Source organism: Centropristis striata, chromosome 7, assembly GCF_030273125.1.
Source record: "Centropristis striata isolate RG_2023a ecotype Rhode Island chromosome 7, C.striata_1.0, whole genome shotgun sequence".
Taxonomy (NCBI): domain Eukaryota; kingdom Metazoa; phylum Chordata; class Actinopteri; order Perciformes; family Serranidae; genus Centropristis; species Centropristis striata.
In genome coordinates this window covers 24,827,942-24,853,507 of record NC_081523.1, presented here as the reverse complement: position 1 = coordinate 24,853,507, position 25,566 = coordinate 24,827,942, and the positions used below count along the sequence as shown (strand labels likewise).

General features: G+C 40.8%; 1 protein-coding gene across 1 annotated transcript in view; it reads left to right on the top strand.

The window, feature by feature from the left end:
• The window catches only part of arl15a (ADP-ribosylation factor-like 15a), a 105,710-nt gene extending 80,469 nt beyond the window's left edge, over positions 1 to 25,241 (top strand). Inside the window, exon 5 of the mRNA XM_059337119.1 lies at positions 23,267 to 25,241. Coding sequence (XP_059193102.1) covers positions 23,267 to 23,419 — 153 coding nt within the window. The 3' untranslated portion in view covers positions 23,420 to 25,241. The remainder of the gene's footprint in view (positions 1 to 23,266) is intronic.
• Positions 25,242 to 25,566: the final 325 nt, after the last annotated feature.

Below are 25,566 nucleotides of genomic sequence, written 5' to 3'. Positions count from 1 at the left end.
GTTGCAACTTGTCAGTCACAAGGTAGCTACGCTCTAAAGCATAACCCTCTTTCTCCTCTATTTTACTCTAATGGGACCATAATTTACAATACATAGGCACACTTACACAAACATTATGCTGCATTGAAGAAGATTTGAAACTAGCGATTGAGAACATAAACATATTTTAAAAAATGTTTACTAAGGTAATAAAACAAGGGTCAATTTCTCATAGATTTCTATACCTTATGACTTATTTTTTCAATCAGTGGAGTCGCCCCCTGCTGGCTGTTAGAAAGAATGCAGGTTTAAGGCACTTGTGGCTTGGCTTTACTTTTTGCAGCCCAAGGCTACATCCACTTCTTTTATGCAGTCTATGAGTGAGTCACAGCAGGGGGAAGCTCAGGTAGGCCGACATGGATTCACAGGTAATTCAAGTTGTCAGGGTCCTAACGGCTTCACAGTCTCTGGACAAAATGTATATTTTTGCATGAAACATAATAGGTGGTGATGCATTTTTGTCATTCAGACAAGCAGCTTTGGACTGCTCCAGTATGATCTGATCATGCACCCAGACGTTTTAAGATATTTTGTTGTGCAGTGCAGTACAACTGCAACACAGACATTCACTGCAGACAGTATTGTGTGGGACTTGGCAGACACCCCCTGAAGCGTCTTTTGAAAAAGGTTACCTTGTTTGCCCCTTGAGCTATTTTCGCTCTGCCTCTCTGTCTGGACTCGCCAGTCTGTGAAAATACTCCTCACGAGCCTTACCTCCTCCTCTCTCTCTCCCATCTCATGTCTGTCATGACATCACCAACATCGGGTATCCAAAGCAGACAGCAGTAAACGGGCGTTTGTTTAATAAGCATTATTAACACACCTGCTTTGCTGCACATTCCTGATTACACGGTCTAATGGGACGGGCACTTGAAGTAGGATTAGGTGAGCCTGGGGGCCTACACCTGAACCAGTTCTAGACTATTATGCAAATATCTGCTAAGTCAAACCAAAAAAGCTGTGGAAAAGTCTATTATAACCCAGCTCTAACAGTGTGTTTGATCAATGTGTTTATACATACACACCAAAAGCTGTTTGGATGGGTATGAAACCAGGCATAAAACAGGCCCCAAAGCTAGATAAGTAAATACCTGAGTATTAATAAGCTTTGACATTACTATTTCATTTTTTTTTCCTAATTTTGTTTTTGCAGCACCCCTCTGCTTTCTGTGTCGGACTGAGCTCTCGTTACCGTGCAATAAAATGTATAAAGTCACTTCTTTATAAATACATCTGTTCAGCTAGCAGGAACATGTAAAAAAAAAAAAATGCTTTGTCTGCAGTTTCTCATCCACCGCATCTACTCATCTAAACAAAAACATATAAAGCATATAAATAAACTCTAAACCTGTTTGCAATTAATCATTCTTTTTTAAAATGTTTTACTTTAAAAAGCAATTATTTATTGATGGAAAACAAACAAATAGAGTATTGATTAAGAACCGAACTGATAACAATTGTCAATAGAAGTAACTGTGGAAATTTTTAGCTCCTGCTTACTTTAGTCATTTTGTAAAAGGCTTACATAAACCTACACTACTACGTTAACTTGCTATGGATGAACACATTTCCACCGTCTGCATTAAATGGGTCAATCTGAGGTGAACTTTGTTTTTTAAATAATCACCCCCTCATCTGAAATGTGATCAAAGTATTGCTGAGCCACTGTAACGTACATCAGAGTCAAAATCGTAATGATGTGTTTGTTTTTGGTAGCACATGTTTTGTCATGCCCAGTATGCAATTTGTCCTGTTGCTAAGTGCAAATATAAAAGAAAATCTGTCTCGTTTCCCACACATAACATTATTCTTTCCAGTCCCCAAGTGGGTGGCGGTAATTGTTGTCAATTTTGCCTCTTAAACTGTGGCCATAGCACATAATTGTCTCTGTACCACCGACATGTACCAGATTTGCAAAACCACCTATTCATCCTTTTTTATCGTTGTGGATACGTGAGCATCGGCTGAAAGCATTTCCCCCGGTGTGCCATGTTGCATTATACCATGAAGGAACTGTGGGCTGGTAGTATGGCTTGTTTTTGGTGTTGGTTGGCAGAGTGGAGGCAGTTTTGGAAGCAGGCACATAAAAGTGATAATTTTATTATATTTAAATAAAAAATAGGTACATTTTCCTTTACGTAACACCAAATTTAAAAAGCAGTTGACATTAGTTAGTTGATCTGTATCCCTGCATGCATTCTCCTTGCACGTGGCGTGTTATGTCAGTCTTGAAGTCTAGTCACTGCCCCTCAGGTTTAACCAGTAATTGCAAGGGAATGAACAAAATGTCTAGGGATATGAGTAAGCCCGCTAAGACCTAATGGGGGATAATGGTGAAATGTTAAAGGTCTCTGATGTGATGTGACCAGAATGACCCTACATGGGGTTAGCTCGCAGGGAGTCCGCCTAATGTCTGCACCCTGCGGCATGACCAGTCCTCACCACTGACATACTCTCAGAACACGGTGTTTCTGCTGATGAAATTCAGGCACTCACCGTCTGGAAGTGAATCAAATGATTTTGAGTGTTTGAGAGAAAGCTGTGTCACAGCCTCGAGATGAAGGCTGCAGTATCTCTGCTTTCTAAGGATGCGTATGCAGATGCACAAACAGGATGCATGGCCTTTGCTTTAAATTGGAACAAGGCCAGAAATCTTTTATTTTCAATACATGGAGCAAGATGTTAAAAGCTTTTTTACGCCTTCCTGCTCTATTTGACTCCTTTAGTTTCTGTTATACACAAGGGGATTTCCGCAACATTTATGATATTGTTTCTCCTTTTCTTTGGTAATCCTAGCCTGTGGAAAGCTACAATCTGTTTTTCACCTGTGGAGATTAACTGCCAGTCATTGACAATGGAGAGGATGGAGTTCCAACTCTCACAATTACTGCTGAAAACTGTATACATCCGGACAATAGCAAGTTTAGAGGAAACGTTTATGTGCAATAATCTTTTGAAATTGAGGCCTTTTGAAGTATAAGCTGTAGAGGGCTGTTATTATTTATCTGACATGCACACCAAACAGTTTATGTTCACACCTACAGTGAAGTCACTTCACCACAAAGTATCAGTGATGGAAGAAGTAAGAATATTTATTTCTTAAGAAAGTAGCAATACCCAATTTACGAAATGGTGGCTGTCATTAACAGACATTATTAACATTATAGAAGACAGGTCTTGCTAGAATCAACAAACTAGCATTTAAGTATCACTATTTTCTAATTGATGACCAAGACGTTACACAGTTGAAAAAGGAGAAATGGTGTTTAGGCAGTTTATTTGAAATTTCTATATTGATCTAGTATGTGTTATTAACATAATACATATTAAGAAGACATTGTAACATTATGATATCTTATACGAATAGATTATTATAGATTCAGTAACATTAAAACAGCATTTTAATGCTGTAGCTATTGTAATATAGAGTACATTTACTCATTGTTTTACCTGCTGGGTGGTTTGATTTACTGTATAACAATGCTTCACATTTTACATGCTCATTATATTATATATATATTTATAAAATCTGAAAATGAACTAGTAAATACAGGTACTAAGTATATATAAATATATATATATTAGTGTCACTAAGATGCAGGTGACCCCCCTGTGGTTCAACTGGTCTGAACAGACAGACCCAAAGGGTCTTAATAGAGAGAAATGAAGGCATTGGAAAGGAAGCTATACAATGAAAATGAACAGCTCTTTGTGCAACTAAACAATCCACTGCCAAGTTTTGGAACAAGTCCAACCACCACAACAATGCTCAGTCAGCAAACTATGCTTCATCCGCTTTGATTTGATTTGACTTTGATTTAGTAATTTATGTTCATTTGACTCTCATCCAAAATGTACTAATTTACTCCCCACGGTGAAGGCTTCACTTAATCACTCGGAGGTAACTAACACTTTCTCAAGGCTCTCACCTCTGCTGCTGAGTAGGTTTTATGCTGTTAATGTTGCAGAACAATATACCGTATACAGTTACATTCAACTAATAACCCCTGCTCTCAGAGGCATTCCCTTACCTTCATGAATGTCTGATTAATGGGATGATGGGAGTCATTCGATAGAGATGTTGTGCATTTGATGAATTGATGTAGGTGTGAACATTGTGTGCTAAAATAATTTTTACTTTCAAAAATGTCACTGAAAACATACTAAAGCACTAAGCATGCATTAATGGTCACATGACTACAGCTGTAAAAACCGCCTGAACACAAATAAACAATATAATGGTGCAGTCTTATTTCAGTATATCACAGACAGCTCTCCGGTTTTCTTTTGTTTAATACACATTCAGGACATTTGTTTAAACAAGTTTTCTGAGGTCTTTGGAGTTGGCGATAATGGTTTTGAACTTCCCAGCAAATCTCTGACAGTGGGTGACGGTTTGTGTTTCTAACGGAAATAATAATGAAGTGATAGTTTAATGATCTTCTTAAGTTTAGACATTTGTTTGACTCACTTGTTCATTAATAGAGAAAAATACAAACAGACACATTTCTGGCTGTCGTCACGTAGAGGTTTGCTCGCCCTCCAGAGCACCATAGTGGTGCTGTATCTTTGTTCCACTGTATATTATAGCACTAACGCAGTACGCATTTTATCAGCATGAAATTTTGCAGAAAGTTTTCTTTTTATTATTATTAAATGAGCCACAATGTGCCACCATCATAAAGGAATTTAAAGCTTTCCATTGAATTGAATTGTTTGATACCATACACTGTTCAACATTAAGTAAATTTTACTTGCCCCTATACCAATTGTTTTATTTAGAAGCGGCCATAATAAAAATACAAGTCAAATGCTGTCTGCTCTCCAGTTATGTTTTTTTTAACATGACTTGCATTTGAATAACAACCCTGTTTTATCCAAACCTGCTCTCAAACCTGTAGCAAACTTTGCAATACATACCCAACTAAAGTCCTGTTTCTATTGGTGTTAAAATGCTTGTGCTGCAGTTCATGAATGTTGTTTTTTTCTTGATGCTATTTCTCGTGTGTGCCCCTATCAGTACTGTGCATGTGCAATTCTCGACAGAGATTCGATTGAATTGAGATGACTCACTTCTTAGCTACTTGCATTAGCTTCCTTAAAAATATTGATTTTTACATTTTTGTGAGTTTATTTTTTTAAACAGTTGAGTGAGTTGCTAGATTTAGTAGCCCCGACATGGCATTTTACTTGCCCCGGGTAATGGGGCAATCGTTATTGTTTAGCCCTGCTACAGTTGGTTCAGCATGCAAGGAGAGATGCAAAGTTTGCCACTGAACTAGAAGAAAAAATACAGAAATCAGACTGTTGTTTCAGTTCATTCAACTGATCCTGGACAGAATCTCAGCTCCACACACACCACCACACTTCCGGCTTCCAGCACATAAATATGATGTGCAGTCCAGAAAATGATTGAAACATAGTAGTACATGATTTCAAGCCATGTCTATATGTTTTATGTATTTATTTAGTTTAGGTTATGTTTATGTTTTGTGTGTTCTTGCTGTAGGTCAGGGAAACCCCACAGTTTCTTAGAAATAGTAATGGAGAAAAACAGATTAATTTATAGTGTAGGTTAGTGTTGCGATGACTCATGGCTCCGAAGTAACACGCTGAGTACATCAGGTCCAACAGCTTGTATTTTGTTTCTGTGATATTAACCAAAAATCTTACCATCTAATAATAATCGCTGCTGTTCCTGCTTTCGTCGTGATTCCCCATGTTTTTGTTCAAAATCATCTCCCTCAGTTTTCTCTGTCTGTCTCTCTCTGCCTGTCTGCGGGCGCGACAACTCAAACGTGTCACATGTCCCCCTTCGCCCCTCGCTCAAAGAAAACACAGACTTGGCTCTGCGTACCCATTGCTTGTGTGTCGGCTGAAAGGGTTTGAGCACTGTACAAGGTATTCTTTATGCACAGCGCACTGTGCTCTGTCTTTAAAAAAAAAAAAAAAAAAAAGAATGAAAGAAAAGGATGCAGCAATAATTGCACTCACTTTAAAAGGATGCAAACAAGTACAAAAGAGACTAAATTAATTTTTGTGTAGCCTTTTAAATGTCTATATTTGTATTATGAACAGCAGGAACAGCTGCTTAAAAATCTGTTTTCATGCATCAGATTAATATATCTCATTATATGCATAAATGGAGATAATTTCTCATCTGGACAAACATAGTTGATAGCTGGGTGAATGGATACATTAATACATGATAGATTAACTGTTAGCTGCATAGTTTTATTGATCAGAAATGCTCTAACTATTGTAGTATTGGACTAAAGTTAGTAAATCAACTGTGACTTTTTGTTTGAAATATGACACATATCTTCCATGGCCACATAATGTTCTTACTCACCCTCGACAGGTGGTAGACATCCAGATGGCTACTTGAATGTTACATCTGATAGACCGCTTGCTCTTAAGCCATTAATTAGTTCATAAGTTCTCTCAGCATGAAGCACGTAGGTAGTAACACTGCCAAGTAAGTAATGTGCTGCTGCGTGTCCGACCCTGCTCATCTTATGGCGTTCAGCACATGCTGAATCTTGCCTGCCCTCTTTGCACATTTAATATATAATGCATTAATGTGATCCAAAAATGAGTCAGTTTCCTAATAATTGTTGGCACACGATTCTGCAGTTATGATCAAAACAGGTAATTTGTTCAAATTGAGGCATTCGAGATGATTTATGTTGAGTATCACATAATGACAGGCAGCATATATATCATGTTTAGGTAATCATGGGATTGTAGGAATTTATGAACCTGATTCTGACTCATTTATGAGTTAATTAAAACAGATTGAATTTAAACCACCTGGATTCTACTTAAATCCACCTAAGGGGGTTTATTCTTATCCTATATAGGTGTAAATCCAAACATTTCAGGAATTTTTACTTGGAAGTTCTCTCATTCATAAATTTGCACAATTTAAAAACATCTCACAGCCTTAAGGCCAATAGAAATTGATTTGAAATGATTTACTCTTTGAAGAATTAAAAAAGGAATAGCCAGAGGGGGTGACATCATGTTGTTGGATCCAGATGCTCGGAATAAGATTGTGCTGATTGATGTGTTCAGCTGTTTAAAGATCCCCACTTGCCCAAAGAAATCCCATAGGCTGAGGATTCATGTTAGCTGGGACAGTAATTCTATGTTCAGTGTCCATTGCAGTCACTCGACATTGCAGAAGTTGCAAAGACAACTTTTGATCAAACTGTGTTGGGAATAGTTCCAAGACGGAAGTGGCTAGTCAACCACTGTCCTCTTGTCACATTTTGCACATGGTGAACTTGCAGGTCTTGGCACACATTGGGTTGTGGCTGTGCTCAATGACTCATGTGGCGCCCAGTGTCTGAAACTTTCGTCAAACGTCTGGCACATGGTGTGTGTGTCATTGTAGCCTGTGACGCTGGTGGCTCTAAATTCCCCAGTGGCTGCTGATTGGTTGTGTGGAAGATGAGGCACAGGTAAGGGCCAATCAATGAACCTTAAGAAGGAAACAACAGTGTGAGCAACTCTGTTACCAAATGTCTCTAACTAACTTGTTAAGATCACTCTTACAATACCTTGCACTTGCGTCATGACTGAGTGGAAATGTCTTATTATTGCCAGCTCAGTTAGAATAATCAACAGGATGTAAGTTGGACACCAGTCGTCACAAATGAGAATGTTTTCTCTTTTTGAAGTATTTTTGAAATACTCACCTTCTGTTAATTGCCAGTTGGCCTTTTAGTTTCTTTTTGTAATTTAGTTGTTGTCAGGAAATAGAATAGTCAGAAGATTTATATAGCTTTAATTTAATCAAGTAATCTCTGTAAGATGAAGATCTCTTTTGCAAGAGAGTACAGCAGAAGAAATAAAAAGAGAGGACACAACAGAACACATCGAGTCGCACACAAGCCCATACAAACAGCATCAACAACAGTACCAGACGGCTCTAAAAACATCACAAATGAGTGTTACTACAAAATCAACTGCAATAAAATGTTAGATCAATTGTCACAGCGGGAACCCTGCCTGCCCTCAAAGAAAGAAACAAAATGTTTTATCCATCTGATTTAAGTGCACTCGTTTCATTTTAGCTCAGTGCTGAGAGTATTTGCTACCCCTTTCCTCCTATATCGTTATTTGACAGGGCAATATTAACTGCTTTTTTTCTAGCAGACTAGACTAGAAGACTAAACAAAGGGCCATGCAGGCTGTGGTGTTCTGTTGGGAGATGCTGTGACTTAAACTCCCACCAAAAGCATGGATGTTTAAAGAGAACTGGACGCAGAATTGGAGGATTGGTTCATTTACAGCGAAAGAAAAAAGATATATGGGCTATTTAAGTGTTTAGATGAGGTACCTAAACCTCTGCCATTTTACAGACGTCTCTTTAACAATGTAAGTCAATGGGGAAAAATCTTATTGAGCTCAGTGGCATCACATGACCGAACTGATGTTGTAATTCCTATGTCAAATTGGACTTCAAATCCCAGCACTTTTCCTCTGGGCTTGGCCTGAAGCAGTCAACCTAGTAAAACACTAATGCATTGCAGAATGCAGTCATGTTCAGGTAAAATGTGCTTTATTAGAGGTGAAGGTTCATAGCTTGTTCGGGGTCTTTGCATTTATTTGAGTGGACAGGGGAAAAAAGTAAGATCATGAAACTGAATGAATGATTGAACAATGAGTAAAACAACATCTCGTAGAGTAATGTCAGTGTCTCACCAGAAATGTTTTCACACAACTCTGACAGCTACCTATGATATGACAAGGGAAACATTTGATCCAGTAATGAGTGTGTGGTGCTATTGTGTATGATGTCATGTCTGATGTCTACTGATTGACCGTCTTTAGCACCACAAGTCGTGATGGGTGTGTTCTGCCCTCCCTCTGCCTGTTTTTAATTGTCGCAGGCTCTTTTCTTTTTTTAGTGAAGGAAAGGCTGGTGATATTAAAAGGCCTGGAGGGGAGCATGTTAGCTAGCCCATAAACACTGATGCTCACGACAGAAGTGATGCTATGCTTAACACTGCACAGCATGTCACTGTTGCGTTGGCTTGCCCTTTGTTTTTTCACATACCTCATTGCTGGAAAAAGCTCCGGTCAGTGCTTAATCATCATAAGGGCAGTCTGTGAGCTACAACCTCTTAGTCTTTTTCTTCAGATTTAATCATCAGTAGTAAGCATTCAGACCCACCAGACAATCAGTAACGCTTTGCTGCAGCCCTGTCAAATGATTCAGCAGATGTCCATATCCTTCAGTGGGTTGTTTTTGCCTTAAGAGAGTTAAGTAATGTTGCAAAAGTAGAAGTGAGCCAATGTAATCTTTCTTCTTCTCTCTGCAGAATAATAATTAAGAGAACTTCCAAAAGGGCTCATTGCCAGTCTTGTAAAGATGAGATCATTGTGCAAAGTCAAATAATTTTTATCAGCTAGACTGCCAAAGATTAGGACTAATGAAAACTGCAAATTGAGTGCAGTCAGCATTTCAAACTGACATTCTTTTTGAATTCTGCTAATTTCCCATTAAAACCTTTATTCAGGATGCCAAATGAAGATGAATGTGCTCTAAACTTTAAAGGTCCAGCTGCTGCATAAATATTTCTGGTGCAGAGTTTCGACCCAGCATGTGCAGAGAGACCACCATAGTGTTTTCATAGGTTTTGGGAATTAGCAATCAATTTTATGAGAGAAAGGGGAAGCACTCAGATGTTCAACAACATAATATGCAGCTGGGTGACTATTTTAACCATTTTTTGCTTTTTCTTTAATTTCTCTTTCAAACATAAAAAGAGAATTGTAAAACACCTCTCGTATGATGACGGTGTATTTAAAGAATATCTCAGATCAGATTCTCTCCCCGTGTTTGCTGAGTGAGCAGACGAGACTGATGGAGGTACTGAGGGGAAGGATGGGATGAACAGCAGGAAAGCAGACAGGCGGAGAGGGAGGAGGAGGGGGTCAGGTGGCGTGACTTTTTACTCCGCGGCTCACTGACCTTGACAATGGAGCCACAGCCAGCGCCTCGGATAGCTCTCTCCGATAGCGTCTCTCTCTCTCTTTCTCTCTCTCTCTCTCTCTCTCTCTCTCTCTCTCTCTCTCTTTCTCTCTCTGCCTCGCTGTCTGCTTCTTTCTCTCTCTCTCTCTCTCTCTCTCTCTCGCTCTCTCTCTAACTGACTCTCTTTCCCTTTTCCTCTCATCCCCTGTCTTTCTGCTCGCTCGTAGCGCGTCTAGCCTGCTGGCGGTGGCAGCCAAAATGCACCACATCTCTGCTGCAGCTCACCCCCCTCTTACCTCACGTCTGCTCTTTTTCCAGACAAGCGGGTTTAAAAAGTCAACTGCGTATTGAGCCGTCTAGACTGAAGCCGGTCAGCAACCAACCCTCCCCACCCCCAACTCCCCTCCCCAACCCCCGACTTGTGAGTTGCTGGCTACAGTGGAAAAACGGATGAGGAGCAGGTGACCTTGCTGAGCTCTGTCCCTCGTTTCTAGCCAAGTGCAAAATTACTCTATGGCCACATTATATAAACAACATCGACAACAATGTTATAATTTACTGAGAGCCAAGTTCAAATTGGCCCTGAACCTATCATCAGTGTAACATCCAAGGAAATATTCACTGATATGAGTTCATCGCTGATATGCAATACCATTTGCTTTTGTGCTTGCCATCTCAGCTGAATATATAAACTGTTTACATGTAACCGAGATAAATCCACCCAGCGCCTTATTTTCTTTACAAGGTGTTAGTCTTTTAAACGAGGGAACACTCTCTCCAGAAAAATTACTGGAGTGAACTTCCCACTCTGCTGCCTGGTACTCTTTTGATGTTCGGTTTTATGAGTCATTTTTAACTTCCTGTTTTGGACGCCAGTAGTAACTTACTGATTTACTTCACGCATGTTTGTCATAATTGTGGTTCATGTGTTACAGTGCACAAATAATTTGGTTGGGGAACCTTCATTATGAATCAGCTCAGAGAAATGTGAAAAATGCATAGCTCTCCTGTTGTATTAACACAGAGTAAAAAACACATTATACTTACCGGCATATTATTTTTTATACCATTTATAGTGAAGATAATACGGTATGCCTACTATGTCGCATTAAATGAAGGATGAGATCTTCCTCAGAGGTGTTTCTGAACAATTCACACAGACTGCAGAAGATGCATTGTAGTTTGTGAGTTTGTTTTCTGTTCCCTCCTGTCAGTTGATGAGGTGTACTGTATGGCACCCCGAAGTGTGACATTCCATGTAAAGCAGCGCGTGATACTTTTTTAAGAGGTGTCTCCAGCCAGCCACTGGCCTCGCCATGTGCAGTAAGATGACTCTATCCTCCCTGGTAAAACACAGCATTGACAGCTTGATTTTCCAACACAACATTAAGCTGTTACAATTAAGCTGTCTTCAAATGCCGGAGTCTGCCTTTCAATCTTGTGTTACACTTATCCTTGTCATTGCTTCTCATTGTGTGATTTAATTATGTAACTTAATTCAGAGATGTTTGTTTCATCCTGACAAATCCTGTCAGGTTTTGAATTTCTTGATAATTTCTTTAACCTTGGGGTAATGCGTGGGATGCCACCGGTATCATCAGTGCAGTATTTCTTGCCGGTGAACACATAATCGGTCTCTTATCTCTGTGAAATGTTTTCTGTTTTCTTAACAAGCGAGACAACAGAATTTTGCCTCCATGGCAGCTGGAAAGTGAGCAACACCTTTGCATTTTGTATGTGGAACAAAGTGCCTGACTCCTGTCTGGTTATCATATCTCCTTACAGCTTGTGGAAGGAAATGAAGTAGCAGGAAGGCAGTCACTCACCCTGAATGTGACCGCAAAGTGTTCGAAACTGTCAGGCACCAGTTATTACATTTGAAAACAGGGGTCAAAGTGATACATATTTTGCAGAGAAATTCTGAACTTCATATTTCTGTGCAGTCTTGCTTGGTGGCCTGATGTCACACAGCACTACTAAGAACAGTGTTGTAAGTCCAGATGTTTAAGCTAGTAAATATATCTGACTCTTTTGTCAATAGTGAGCCACTTTCAGAGGTACTGTAGCATACATTTCCTAGCGCCTATTAACCTCTGTTTGCATGTTTGGTGTGTGAGTGATTACACAAAAAAGCCCTGCAGACTCTCAGTGTCAGAAGAGATCTCCCAGACATGTACCCAATGCTCCATCCATCCCACCTTGGGAGGCGAGGGTTGGAAAACCAGTCAAGCAGCACATATTGATTACCCTCTAGAGAATGTGGGCTAGACCTTCGAATGCAATATGTGAAGCTACTTAGAAACTTCTCGTTTCTTTGATGGTTTATCTCTCTTACATCTTTGTCTATCCCACTAGTAGAACCTTCCCGCCCACCTTCATCTGCAATTTCTTTCCTTTTCCCACCCATACAGCCTTTCTCATCCTGTCATCCCTGGGCTGGTGGTCCGTCCCTTTGGGAGGTTAAGGGGCACTGTGGGTGAGAGGGCAGTCGGCAGGTTGTGCGGGCACCATGCTCCACTTTTCCCACAGCCTGCGTCAAATGCTGCTGAACCCTGACCTTAGTGGGTCCTCACTCTCAAAATCGGTGTGGAACGCAATTCAGCCAGCCAGACCCTATTCAGGACCGGACTTTGCATTGGAGGAGAAAAGCACCCCCCTCCCCATTCCAATTGTGATCACTGCCCTCCCTTTGTCTGCTGGTCAAGCAGGGTCGGACGACCGGCCGCCACTAGCCAGGACAAGACTTCCGAAAAGCCTATTCAGCATGTGATTTGACCCCCAGGTTCCATTGCTGACTCACAGGGATCAAACGCTGGGAATCTCTGGGGGTTCTCTTCCATGGACGTTTTCATCCATTGAAACTTACCCTTTTGACAAAAACTCGAAATGACTAATGATTTTTTTTCTAAAAGATTCCTTGAGGGCATAGCAATGTTTTACAAATGTGGGTCTTCTGGAATAGTTTCATCCAGGCTTCATCTTTTAAATACCTCCATCCTGATGGCCGTTATTGAGTTTCTGCAAAAGAAGGACAACTTTCATCCTCAAGTGTTGTGGTATGAAAATGTTTCTTAATGCTGCTGCTGGAGCTGCTTTTGCTTGGGCTGGGCCACATCATTGGCTGTACACTCCTGATTTCCTGGTAGTGTTTAAAACCAGCCAGAAGCAGTTCTGTAACAGAGGGAATTAATAGTGCATAAAAATAAACACATTTCCTAAAGTACATCAAATCTCACTTTCGATGCTGAGCCCAGGGGGCACTGCAACTATGCATACACAGAAATACCACTGACAAATTTCAGTTTGGTAGAGTGATGTACACCATGATTCATTAAAGTTGGAGACAGACTTGAAACAGCTGGGAAAGGTGCCGTGGAATGTGTGTTTTGAACAAAGAAGGCTTGGTTTAATTTTCTCCTTTATTTTATGATTAGTTTTTTGTCCAATTATCTGCTTTGTTGCCATTTTCTGCACAAACCCTCTGATTAATTAACAAAACACACATAAGCATGTACACATGCACGGGAACACATGGAAATGCTGTGAGGATCTGGTCATAATTACTAATAGGAGAAAGTATGCCAAGCAGAAAACCCATACATTTCAAACATGATGGACCCATGGCATATGAGAGTGTGTGAATGTGTGTGCAGACTCCAACTTGACGCATGGTTTCAATCTTTTGCAGAAGGGGAGCACTTTGATTGTAAGGCCGCGTGCTGTGTGCTGAAGCGGGGGCCTGCTGCAGCTTTAAAGCTGGTCAACTGTCAGGACTGGAGCGTGAAAGGGGGGCCCCCGAGTGAAAAGGGTGGAGGGGTCCCACTAGGGGGGTCCTGGAGGAGGAGGGGTGGCTTGTAACGGACCTCCTGGGCTTTGAGGGCCCTCTGTGTGGGCTACTATAGCAAGGCAGCCCTCTTCACAAGAAGAAGAGAGGGAGGGCGGGCTCGAGGGAAGGTGCTGGTGCATTGGCCCCTGCAGCAGGGAGCATGGGCAGGACGCCAGCTCACCCGTTCAAGTCCCACATACCAGATGTTCCTTGTCAGGGAGCTCTTGGCCTTTAATAAATTGAGTTACTGTAAATCTGTAATAAGGCAAGACAAACATGGACACCCCACCACCCCCCACGACACCCAGATATTCTGATCTCACAGACTTTTCTTAGTGTCCCACAGGTCAACCCCTGGTGAAGGGGCCGTGTTCCAGCTACTGAACCTGCCAATTATTTTCCAACCTTATTTTCCACAAGAGGATGGATGTTTTCCTTCCCCTTTGCCCCAACCTGCTCTTTAACTATACAAAATGTCATTCATGCTTCTAGACTGTAACATCACTAGGTCTCTGACCTTCAGTCCTTGATCTCTTTCAGGGACCTGACCCAAAGAGAAATCTATTTTAAGCTGTTATGGTATAACAGAAACTCATGGCATTAGGTTTAATAATCCTGTTTGGACAAATGTGCATATCAGGTTTGCCTGTTTTTAATGTGACAAATTCTGAGGGTCCGGTTGCTTGTGTGTTCCCAGACTGTTCTGATAACTGATCCGGTCCCCAGTAGAGCTGGGCTATGGTTGAAATCCTTATCACAGTACTGATAAGAATGTTTTTGCAATACATATATAAATCTTTCAAATCCTAAACATAACATCTTGCTCCAAATTCTTGGAAAACAATTCTGTAGAACAGTAATAAGATAATATCATCACAATATAATTCTGCTAAAAGTGGAAAAACATTATTGAATCATCACCCAGCCCTAATCCCCAGTGTTTATGTATGTTTCAATGTGTGCTCTGCAAACACACACTGCATCTGTTGTTGTCACTACCAGACTTGAGCCATGGGTCATTTACCCAGGTAACAGCAGCCAGTGTTTGTGGAAGTCATCTGATCTGCTGCAAGAAAAATAAAAATAAATGCCTCTGTGCTACTGAAAAGGTCGGGAAGAATGTCCTCTGTGCAGTCTTGCTTAGATTTACAGCACCTCAGAGGATGGCTCTGATCTGGCAGTGGTCAGTTGGCTTTGAAGAGAAGTGCACCGCAAGTGAATCACTTTGAACCTGCACTGAGCTGAGCCTCAGGGAGACCCATGGTCCCACCTGAGTGGAACAGGACAGTAAATCTAAACGCAGCTCAGTTTTTGCACTGTGACATTGGGACTTGCATCTTAATTTGTTGCCTGCCGAATCCCCAGGTCCAACAGTTCTACAACTGTGGACTGGTTCCAGGGTGGCCTCAACGCTTTTACGTCCTGGCTCGGCCTGGATCGTTTCCACAGCAAATGAAAGCACCAAAGTGAAAGTCCATATCTTTCTGTATTTTTCCCACTCCTTCTCTCCATGCTTGAACTCAAGGCTTTTAGTTTTTTCAACTTCTGCATGCATTTTTTTCTGCATTTGCTTCTAAGCCCTCCTTAGTGTTTCTGCATGGGCATCCACAAACCACCCCAATCATGTAATTTTGGCTTGTGCTCTAATTACAAAATGTGAAACATAACAGTTGCCAACTGTGCTCCTATCCTTATTGATGATTGACTTGTTGGTCTGAGCTGTTTGCTTCCTCTTCTGCCTCCTCCAAAAATACGCTGACCACCAGATAGCCGTATTTTAAAGACAAGCGTGAGGAAGCAAGTAGAAAACAACAACACATGAGAAAACTTATGCAGCTTTTCCTGAGTTTGTTGACTTCGAAAGCAACCTCCTTCCTCTAAATTCGTCCACAGCACCTACTACAGAGTTGGAAAACAACGGCAAATCATGCAAGGATGAAACAGCTTAGGGCTCATCACTAACTTTTAAAAGTGGTTTGCAGGCTGGCAACCAGGCATCAGCTTTCGGATGCCGAAACTGAAAATATGGTTACCATTGGTAACCACCTCATATTTTGAGTAGTTAAGATAATATGCAGTCTGCTTAATAATGAAAATGTGACATTAAAGAATAGAAGCTTTATATATCTATTTTGTAATACCAGTAGTGCAGCTGGACCTTTGTGCTGATTTCCACCAAAGATCCATTGGCCCTTCGGCATTGAGGTCTTGGATTGTGGGTCCCTCAAGTGACATCAACATCAGCTAGTCCATCATCTCTACTGTCAGAGATGACCTCAAATCTGTCTGCTGAGACAGCTTTATCTGTGCACACATGAAGCTGAAGAGACTGCATGTTTTGCTGTTTTTATTTGTTAAAAAGTGGTTGCCACTAAGGGGCAACCAAAGGCCATCAATCTGTTGTCAATTTCTTAGAATGGTTGCCATTGGCAGCCTGGCAACCATTATAGTCGAGCCCTGGTGCGACTATATACATGAGTTGTTACGGACATGAGATGAGGCATGGTTTTTTCACTGGGACCATGTGAGTCCTACTCTTCATTGCTATGCCACCTGTTTGCTGTCCCTGCTTAATTCGCAGGGAGATCCAGAAGGCTTCACTATGTAATCTAAAAACAAAGGTGATGGTGTCATCGGCCTCACCTACAGGTAACACTTTCACTTAAGAGATGATCAGGTCATTACCTACCTTGGGTAAGGCTCGGGGACAGTAATCCACTCAGATGCAAAACATTGCCCAAGGTATCACAGCCTTGCCTAAATAGGCTTTAGGTTTTACTTGTTGGCTAGTGGGCTGTTTCATTTGACACCTCCCACAGTTTGTGGTGCAATGTTTGTTTTTTTCACAGGCTTCCCAAGTGTTCCTCTCTTGGGGACCTCCGGGCTTTCGCATGTCTTTAAGGCTCTTTAGGTAAGCCGGAAAAGCAAACAAAGGCATAACTATTGTATGGTAAGTGGCTCTCACATTACCCTCCCATTTCAATGCAGTCGCCAGTGTGGGCCACTTTCCAAGTGACTGATATTTTCACAGGGGCCAACATGTCAAGGGATGGTGTAATTGATTGTCTTGGATATTTGAGTATGCCACTTTCCCTCATTCAGAGACCCCCTAATGCTTCCTTCTCCAGTTATATGGCTTACTCATGTGGTGAGGTTTTGACACATGACAGTGAAGCAGGATAGACATGCGGTCATGGTACATATTAGAACAAGGGCACTGGAGGCCATATCTGCTAGTTTATGAGGTTATTTTCAATACTACATAAATACTAGGTCTATATCAAACATTCCCTTCTAAAATACTTAATGCCTGAATAATGCAAAAATGTGGTCGGCTGCTGTCTGCTGCCTTTCCCATAGGTCGCTCTATGCACACATGCTCTGAAGTAGCCTTTGAACAAAGGATGTTATTTTTGTTGAGAAAGGGCCCCTGCTGAAGTTTATCCAAATGAAAACCTCAAGGCTAAAATCATTGGTTCTCCAATGAGTTTATTGAGTAAAGCTCTCCTTGCTCCACAGAGGAGTTTTGATAGTTGCCTGCAGGAAAGCAGTCTTTAAAGGATAACTTATCTGTTGAGTGAGCCTTTCTATCAGCTTCTCTTTCTGTTTTGGCTTTTTTTAAACATGGCTGAAAGGCAAAATCTTCTCAAGTGAACATTTCCTGTTCTTCCTTTTATGATCTTATTACTTAAACAGGAAGAGATTATTAGTATTATTTGATATTATTGAATTTAGTTGCGATATTTTTCTCAGACTTTTGGATCCTGAGGCAACAGCAAGAGCCAGACTCGTTACGAAAAAAAACTTGCCCTAGATGAGAAATTGAGAGTTGACAGTGCAGGTCATTTAACTTTCTTTTACGATACTGATCTGCTGGAGGAGTGTATCCAACAAACCTGCATCTGTTACATCTGGCTTTGCTGTTAACCTCTGCAAGAATGCTAGAACTGACTTTAGATTTCCCAAATACAAGTACATAGTGCAAGAGCATTGAACCACAGCAAGTGTGTTTATCAGAAAGATCCACAACATGGCATGTAAACTGACTCTGTTGCTTTGGACCTCTGCCACCGCACCCTTGAGAAGGGCACTTAACCTGAATTACTCTGCACAAACACGTCTGCAAAAATGACTATAGGACACATGTAGAGTGCAGATAAAATACTGAGAAATGCTCCTTGGAAAATAAGTCATGGTTGCAAACACGATAAAGGTGGGCCATTTACTGGTATTTACCAGCTGCCTTTGTGTTGTTAATGTCTGTGACATTGTTTGCACAATGTTTTTTCAATGTTCGGCATATGTTGTGACAAAGTAAGTGTCTCTTAAAAGTGTATATAAATTATTTTTTTAACCGATACACGTACAATATTATGAATAGATGATTTGTCATCTTTGGAGCTGTTTTTTGTTTTTGTCCTTCATGGTTTTACATTCAACAGGTTAAATCTTAAGCTTTACTATAAATAAATTCCCACACTTCTAATAGTTGGTCTGCTGGGCACCTTGATAGAGAAGCACAGCATCAATTTGGTTTAAACTGCCTATACCATAGGTGTAAAAGTGAGTATGTGACTAGAGACATGTTGCTGGGATAGCTGCAGCTCTTATTATGAGTGTGGGAAAAAAAAAAAGAAAAAGAAAAAAAAGCAGGTTCAGGGGGACATTATTAAAAGTGGGAATTAATTTTTAACTTCAGCTTGATTGTTATTTTACTGATTTTATGACTGATTTTCAGCACAGCCTATAATTGAAGAAGATATGCATTTGAGCACAATACCACCTGCTTTCTAGTTTGAATCCTCTATTTTATTTTTTAACTAACACCTCTTCAGAGAATAAAAAAATTTGGAGGGATATAGATTTGTCAAGGGGGTTCTTGCATATAATCTCAGCAGCCAACATTATGCACCTCCATGACTAGAACTTGGCCTCAGGCATCTTTCTGTTCTCTCTCGTTCAGTCAGTCTTTTTTTTTTTCTTTTTTTTTTTGCCTCCGCCTCCCTGGTGTGTTCAGTTGGTCAGGAGGCCAGAGCAGGGCTCTGCTGGCAGTAGACATCCGCCAAAGCTCTTTTTATTCTGCCAGGATATCCCCTTGACATGACACGATGCCAACATTGACCATCAGTAGTAATCTGGCATAGGTCAGGGAGCAGCTGGATGCACGTGCCATGCATGCCCATCAGATGTCTTAAGGAGCCTGAAGTAGGTTCGCCAGGGTTGGAGCTTAAGCTTAGCTGACTAGTGGTGCAGCCACTCCCCAAAGGTACTGGGTAACAAATTGTCAAACCTAATGATGCATCTTTAACAAAGTGACATTTCACCCTAACTAATTTTCCAAAAAGTAATTACCAAATTGTCTCTTTTAATCAGCATGTGCAATTGAAGCCGAAAGTTTGGAAACATCTATTCTGTCTAGAGGAAGCTTAATGCTTTCGGCCAAGTTTGTTTTGGCTTTTGTCCCACAAATAGCTTAGATACCGATCATACTGATTTCCAATAGCGATTAAAGAAATACCTAGAAATTGCTTTAACTGCACTCTCCCATCCTGACCGACTTGTCTCCCACCTCTCCCGCATTCAATCATTAAATTGGTTGCAAACTCTACTGATATACTTTCTATCACCAATCAATTTATCATCAAATCTAATGTACATATTTCAGAATCTAAGTAAGTGTTAAAAACAGCTGCAAGCCATTATTTATAAAACGTAGTATTCTTCTAAAATGTTTAAATTCTGTGTGCAAGAATGTGTCAGATGTTGATGCATTTTCTTTAATTAACATAATTTCACCATTTGCCACACAAAATGAGCCACCTATGATAAAGCTGTGGCTTTTTGGAAAGTGAAAATATATGTTCTTAAAGTGGACCAATAGATATTGGCATATACTTAGGAGAAATTGTCCCCTCCTCTACCTGGCAAAAAATGGTTACTAATGTCATGTCGGTAAGTTATTCTTAAATAGACTAGTACAGTAATGCTGAATTAAGGCTGGTAATATGTCAATATCACATGGGTGTTGTGATATGAGACTAGATATCTTCTTCGTTTCTGGATATTGTAACAGTATAAGTGCAGCATTACAGCAATCTGATTTGATTTTCTGAACTCACCCAACTGTTGTAGCTATTCTATTATTTGCCTTTACCCACTTACTCATTATATCCACATTATTGATTGTTATTAATCAAATATCTAATTATGTAAATGTTTTGTGAAAGCACCAATAATGAAACCCCAAATATCTGAGCTGCTGATATTGAGGTATTCAATAAAGAATATTGTGATATTTGATTGTCTCCCTCTTACCCAGCCCTATGCTGAATATTACTGTCAGAAGAATTAAATATAACATCCAGCCCATGCACATTCTCAGTCATTGCTCTGTCCACTCTGCACCACTAGTCCGACTCAGAAGTCACTGTAACTATCCAGGCCTGTTGCCAGGGAGTTCTACTTCCCTGAGTTTTATAGCTCTCCCCACAACAGAATATGCTGCTGGCTCACATGGCTGGATTCCAGCAGCAGGAATACAGTTGACACAGACACAGGTGATTAAAGATTTTTTTGACACTCTTATGCATGTATAAGCCGCTTTCTCCCATGCACAAGGCGAGGCCCCCGGTCTGTATGACCTAGAAGAAGCTAGACTGGATGACCCAGTGGTCATCCTAGGAGCCATCTGGCAACCCGCGTCTTGTGTGGCTTACCCTTCCCACTGCCTCACGCAATTCCTTAAGCAAGCATAAGTGTGCTTAGGAGGACTTAATCTCAGAGAAACTGGTTTGGGCCACACTGCTGACTGCCAGTGTGGGTGCACCCGCCTGTAAGGTCATGGGGTTCCTTCAGTCACGTAACACTGAGACAGCGTTTTTGGCGACATATCCCGTCTGCTTGTTGTGTGATTTTAATCTCTGGATTGGATATGCCCTTTTAATGAAATGTGGCCCGTATGAAGGTGTTCATACCAACTAAGCAAATGGAGGATTCTTCAGCATCTCGACTACTGCTCATGTTTTCATGAGTGCACAACTGTAAAGCTGCACTGAAAACTTAATAAGCCATCTGGCATCGTTGGTAAGACCAGTTGTCTGATCATACCAAGGATAGAAGGCATTTGCCGTGCAGTAAGATGCCCCTGGGCGTGTTCTGTTGGCCTACAAGGCGAGGAGGAGAAGTCAGAGAAGCTTGAGCCTGTCTGCACTTGCACAGAGGTCACTGCTGGCCTTTTGACTGTCTGCCAGTGCAGGGGCCAGAGTCTTCCAGAAGAGGGCCTTGGCTACAGGCAGACAAGTGAGCCAGCCAGCCAGACAGGCAGCCAGCCGCATCGTCTGCAGTCTAGGTCTGGGGCTAGAGCCTGGACTAGGGCAGCTCAAGTTACCCAGACAGATTTGTTAACACTGTTTGGGTCCGCTCGGCTTTCTAGCCAGGCCTCTGAGCCAAACGCGGCTGAGGTGACTTAATCTGTCATTAAACTCACATTACACCCGGACAGAGACTCGGCTCAGGGGCAGAGACAGCGCTCACTCTCCCACTCACTGGCATGGCTTGCTGGATTTGAGCAGACACAAAGAATACCCCCTCCTCCTCCTCCTCCCTCTCCTCTTCATGCCACACACCATGGCACAGCTAGACAGCCCAGCACGGTCTAGACAAAAGCAATTTCACTTGAAGTTGAAAAGTCATTTGACAGTGTGACGGGCACCTGCGTGGATTTGGTGCAATTTGCAGCGTGCACAAATTGTCTTCTTGTGTTTGAGAAGACAGATTCAGAATGCTGGGGTTATCATGGTTTTGAAAATGGGTTTAATCTTTGATTTAAATTGGCAGAAATATGGAGATATATACTATCTGAACGTTAAACAGATAACTATTAAATCATAATGGCTAGACATGTAATGTTCTAAATAGCTTCACAGCATTGGTATTTTTGCATTGATTAATCCATGTTCCCTTTCCAGCATGTGTGCTTTAACAATGTGAAAACCAGATCACCTTAATTAGTACAATAAAAGGTCAACTTTATTTTATACGTACAGTCAAGCCCTTCATCTGTGTAGCGTGATGAATGGATGTTTGGTTGTTGTTACTTGATCAGTGAGAGAGACATTTCTTTAAACCTTTACAAACATAAAGCTGTCAAACTGAACATGAAGCTGACTAAATAAGTATACATGGTAGGAAATATAGTTTTATTGCATCAATGACACTGGCAGCACTTCATTTTTTTCCTCAGAGTTGCTGACGGCACACATTTGTCTTTGTAAATTCTTCTTTGGCTATCAGACAAACAGGAGGAGATGGCTGAACTTCGTTCACCTCGGGCAAATAAAATTGCTTCCATTACTCTCAGCTTGGAAATGTCAGAAAGCTTAACAACCTGCAGTACCTCGAGTGGAGGTCCAAGACATTGTTTCCCTCTGTTGAGATTTGTTTTTACCTAACAGCTGGTTCTGGTTCTTCCCCCGTCCCAAACTTACCACTACCCCCACTGTCATGAGCACATGAGCATAACATATGAACTTTATATTCAACTGTTACAAAGAGCAGTGCCAAACCAACAAGCCGTATGTTTCCAAGAGCAGAATATTTTCATTTTATTTAGTTTTATTTTATCTTACTTTTTTTTCTATTTATTTGTTCACTCTGTCTTTATGTATTTGTGAGGGATTTTGAAAAGAAAACACTCTGTGCATGGAAAATCAATTGATGTGTTTGGGATAATACTCAAGGCTCCTGCTTTTTTTCCTCTTTAATGTGCTTGGCCCCTAACATTGTAAAGCAACAGCTAAACCAAGGATTCTCTTACACTGTGCTCAAAATAAAATAAAATCATAATCCTGGTTCTCAGTTCTTTTTAGCTTGCCAGTAACTGATCATACACCAGTTTAAAAACATCCCAAAGCTTTACCATTGAGGGTGAAAATCTGCAAGTATTCAGGCTAGTTTCACCGACATGTTTTGAGGTGTTTTTAGTTATTGAAATCACCTGTTGTTGTGATTGCTTAACATAAAAATGTGCAGACTACAGTCCTTTAATAATGCATGGTTGATATAGCTGGTGAATGTCCCATACTGTAAAAAGTAACATTTCCGTGTTAAACTATTATAAAGCAGAACTAGGTGTTATATAATAATACTATCAAAGTATCAAAATACTAAAGAAATGCACATAGCCCATATGCACATGATATTATAGATTTGTAGAAAGTGCCGCTACTGTGACGTTACACTCATTGGCTGCAATGATGGGACAGAAAATGAGCAGAATATGTCCCCTGTAGTAGAAACATTTACAAAATAATCAAAACGTATTTGAAGTTGAATGAAAAACTGCAGATTTTTTAAAAATTTTGTCCTTGTTAATATAATCAAACAGGATCCCTCACTTTCTCCGTTTCTTTTGGCAGGTCAAGAAGTACTTTGAGCTGGAGCCACTGGCCCGAGGGAAGCGCTGGATCCTGGAGGGCAGCACCACAGACAACTTGGAGGCAGTGAAGGAGAGCTTCGGTCAGTTCATTTGCCTGTTGGAGGACAAAGACACAGAGCCTGCAAGGATATGATGCTAACGCTGCTAATGCTAAGAGACATTAGCGGTTAACGACACAGAATCACGACATCCTGCTGGTGCCCATGTACGCACGCACACACACACACACACACACACACACTCGTGCACAGACACAAACATGCACACATAAGTAAATACAGCAGATGCTGGCCTCTCTCTGAGAAGTGTATTGTATGTTATCCTCCCTTCACTGCGCTCTTATTTTTTTCAAATTGGAAGAGTGTGTGCGCACAAGTCAGCCACTACAACCCGACAGAGGAGAGCGGTCATTAAACCCAGTCAATGTAAAGCAGTTTGTCAAGAGAAATCATTGAACTTTGCCAGAAATGGGAATCTTGTTTACTACTGTCTGTGCCATTGTGATTTAACTGGTGGCATGTGGGACACATGCAGTCCTTCTGTCATCATCGGACACTAACACGCACATTCTCACTCTTACACACACATACACACACACACACACACACACACTGTCACACACACAATGGAGCCCAGGTTGTCTGTAGATATGTTTAACATCTCCAGTAATTACTTTACCGGATGTTTGGGTAGGCTTGGTTGATGTTCTTTCCACTGAGAAGTACTGTATGGCTGTCACGTGTGCTTCTCCGTTTGACTCCGTAGCAACGAAAGTCGTTGTGCGGTTAGAATCCAAAGCCTTGTGTTATGTACGGTAGTTACATATCGGTGTCGCACCGTGTTTGAATATCTAATCTGAATAGTGTAGTCCAAGTATCTCATGGATTATTATGTACATGCAGATGAGCATATTGCTGTGTGCCCTCCTGTGCAGCCATACACAAGTACTACTAATCATGTGACTAAGTGCTAGGTGACTTAATGGAAACCATTTGGAGAAATCAGAAACAAGTATGAATGCTTTTATAAATGTGCAACTTAGGATATATTTTATAGCTCTGTATGTTAACCTCGTAGAGCTCCGTTCACATTTTTTATATATCATCAAACCACATTTATGAATTCTTTCAAATCAAAGACCAAAAAGGAAAAAAACCCACAATGATTGAGGGGGCTGGATGTGGCTAGAAGGTAGAGAAATAAGATGGATTTAGTTTCATTTCAGTGCAAATCTCATGTTTATTTCTTCATTTTTACTGTATGTATGTTTCCTTTTGAATTTTACATTATCCTTCTCAACGCTGGCTAGTGACTCCAGTCTCCCATCAGGGTGGAATACAAACTCTATCAATCAGCCACAGCAACAGCTGCATCTGACAAGTCCCTGTCCGACACCCTAATGCCTTCCAACTGTCTGTGAAGACCCCTCCCTGTCTGCTGTTTATCGCAGACCCCCGCCCCACCTCATCCCAACCCGTCCCAACCAACACCACCCCTCCACTTCAGCTCTGCTCCCCCATTACTGCTCGGTGGGGTTTTTTATCCCAGATGCCGTGGTTCAGCCCAGCTGCCCTTCGTGTGGACTCCACATCTCTTAAATGAGTCGTATTCGTTGTGCCACAGGTGTGTGTTTGTCCCCAAGATGTGCTTAAGTAACGTTCACACCTCTGTACGTGCTTTGTATTTCTCTTGTTGTTTTGTTCAGTATTTTGTCAGGTTTTTAGAAATTGAATCACTTTTTGTACCTGACATGAGATCTGCCAGGTATTTTTTTCTACCTAGATCCTATCTTATCTCGATGGACTGGTGCATTTGATCGTTTGAATGCAAAATAAATCTGTTCACTTGCTCACACATAGGTTTTAAAACATTCACTAAAGTCTTTTTTGTATTTTTGTTTGTTTTTCAATCATGCATTTTGTCTAAAATGGCAATTAAAGTTTTAAAAATGTAAATATTGTCTTGGTCGTCATTACATTTTAATTACTTTTGCTTGTATGTCACATTCAGTGCCATGATGTCTTTTTATTTTCGATGTGTTACCTTTATAATGTGAGTATGGGTGGATGACAGTTTCTAGGTTTGTTAACATATATATTTTGTGTATTGTGCACACAATTCTTTCTGAACTGTGTAGCTCATGTTTTATCTGTTTGTGAAAGACCAGGTATGAATGAGGACTGGAGGCTTTGGTCTATTTTAATTAAATATTCTTACACTGAGGAACTGCAATTAGTTGTCAAACATGAAATTAACACAACTATTTTGATAAGTAAATTA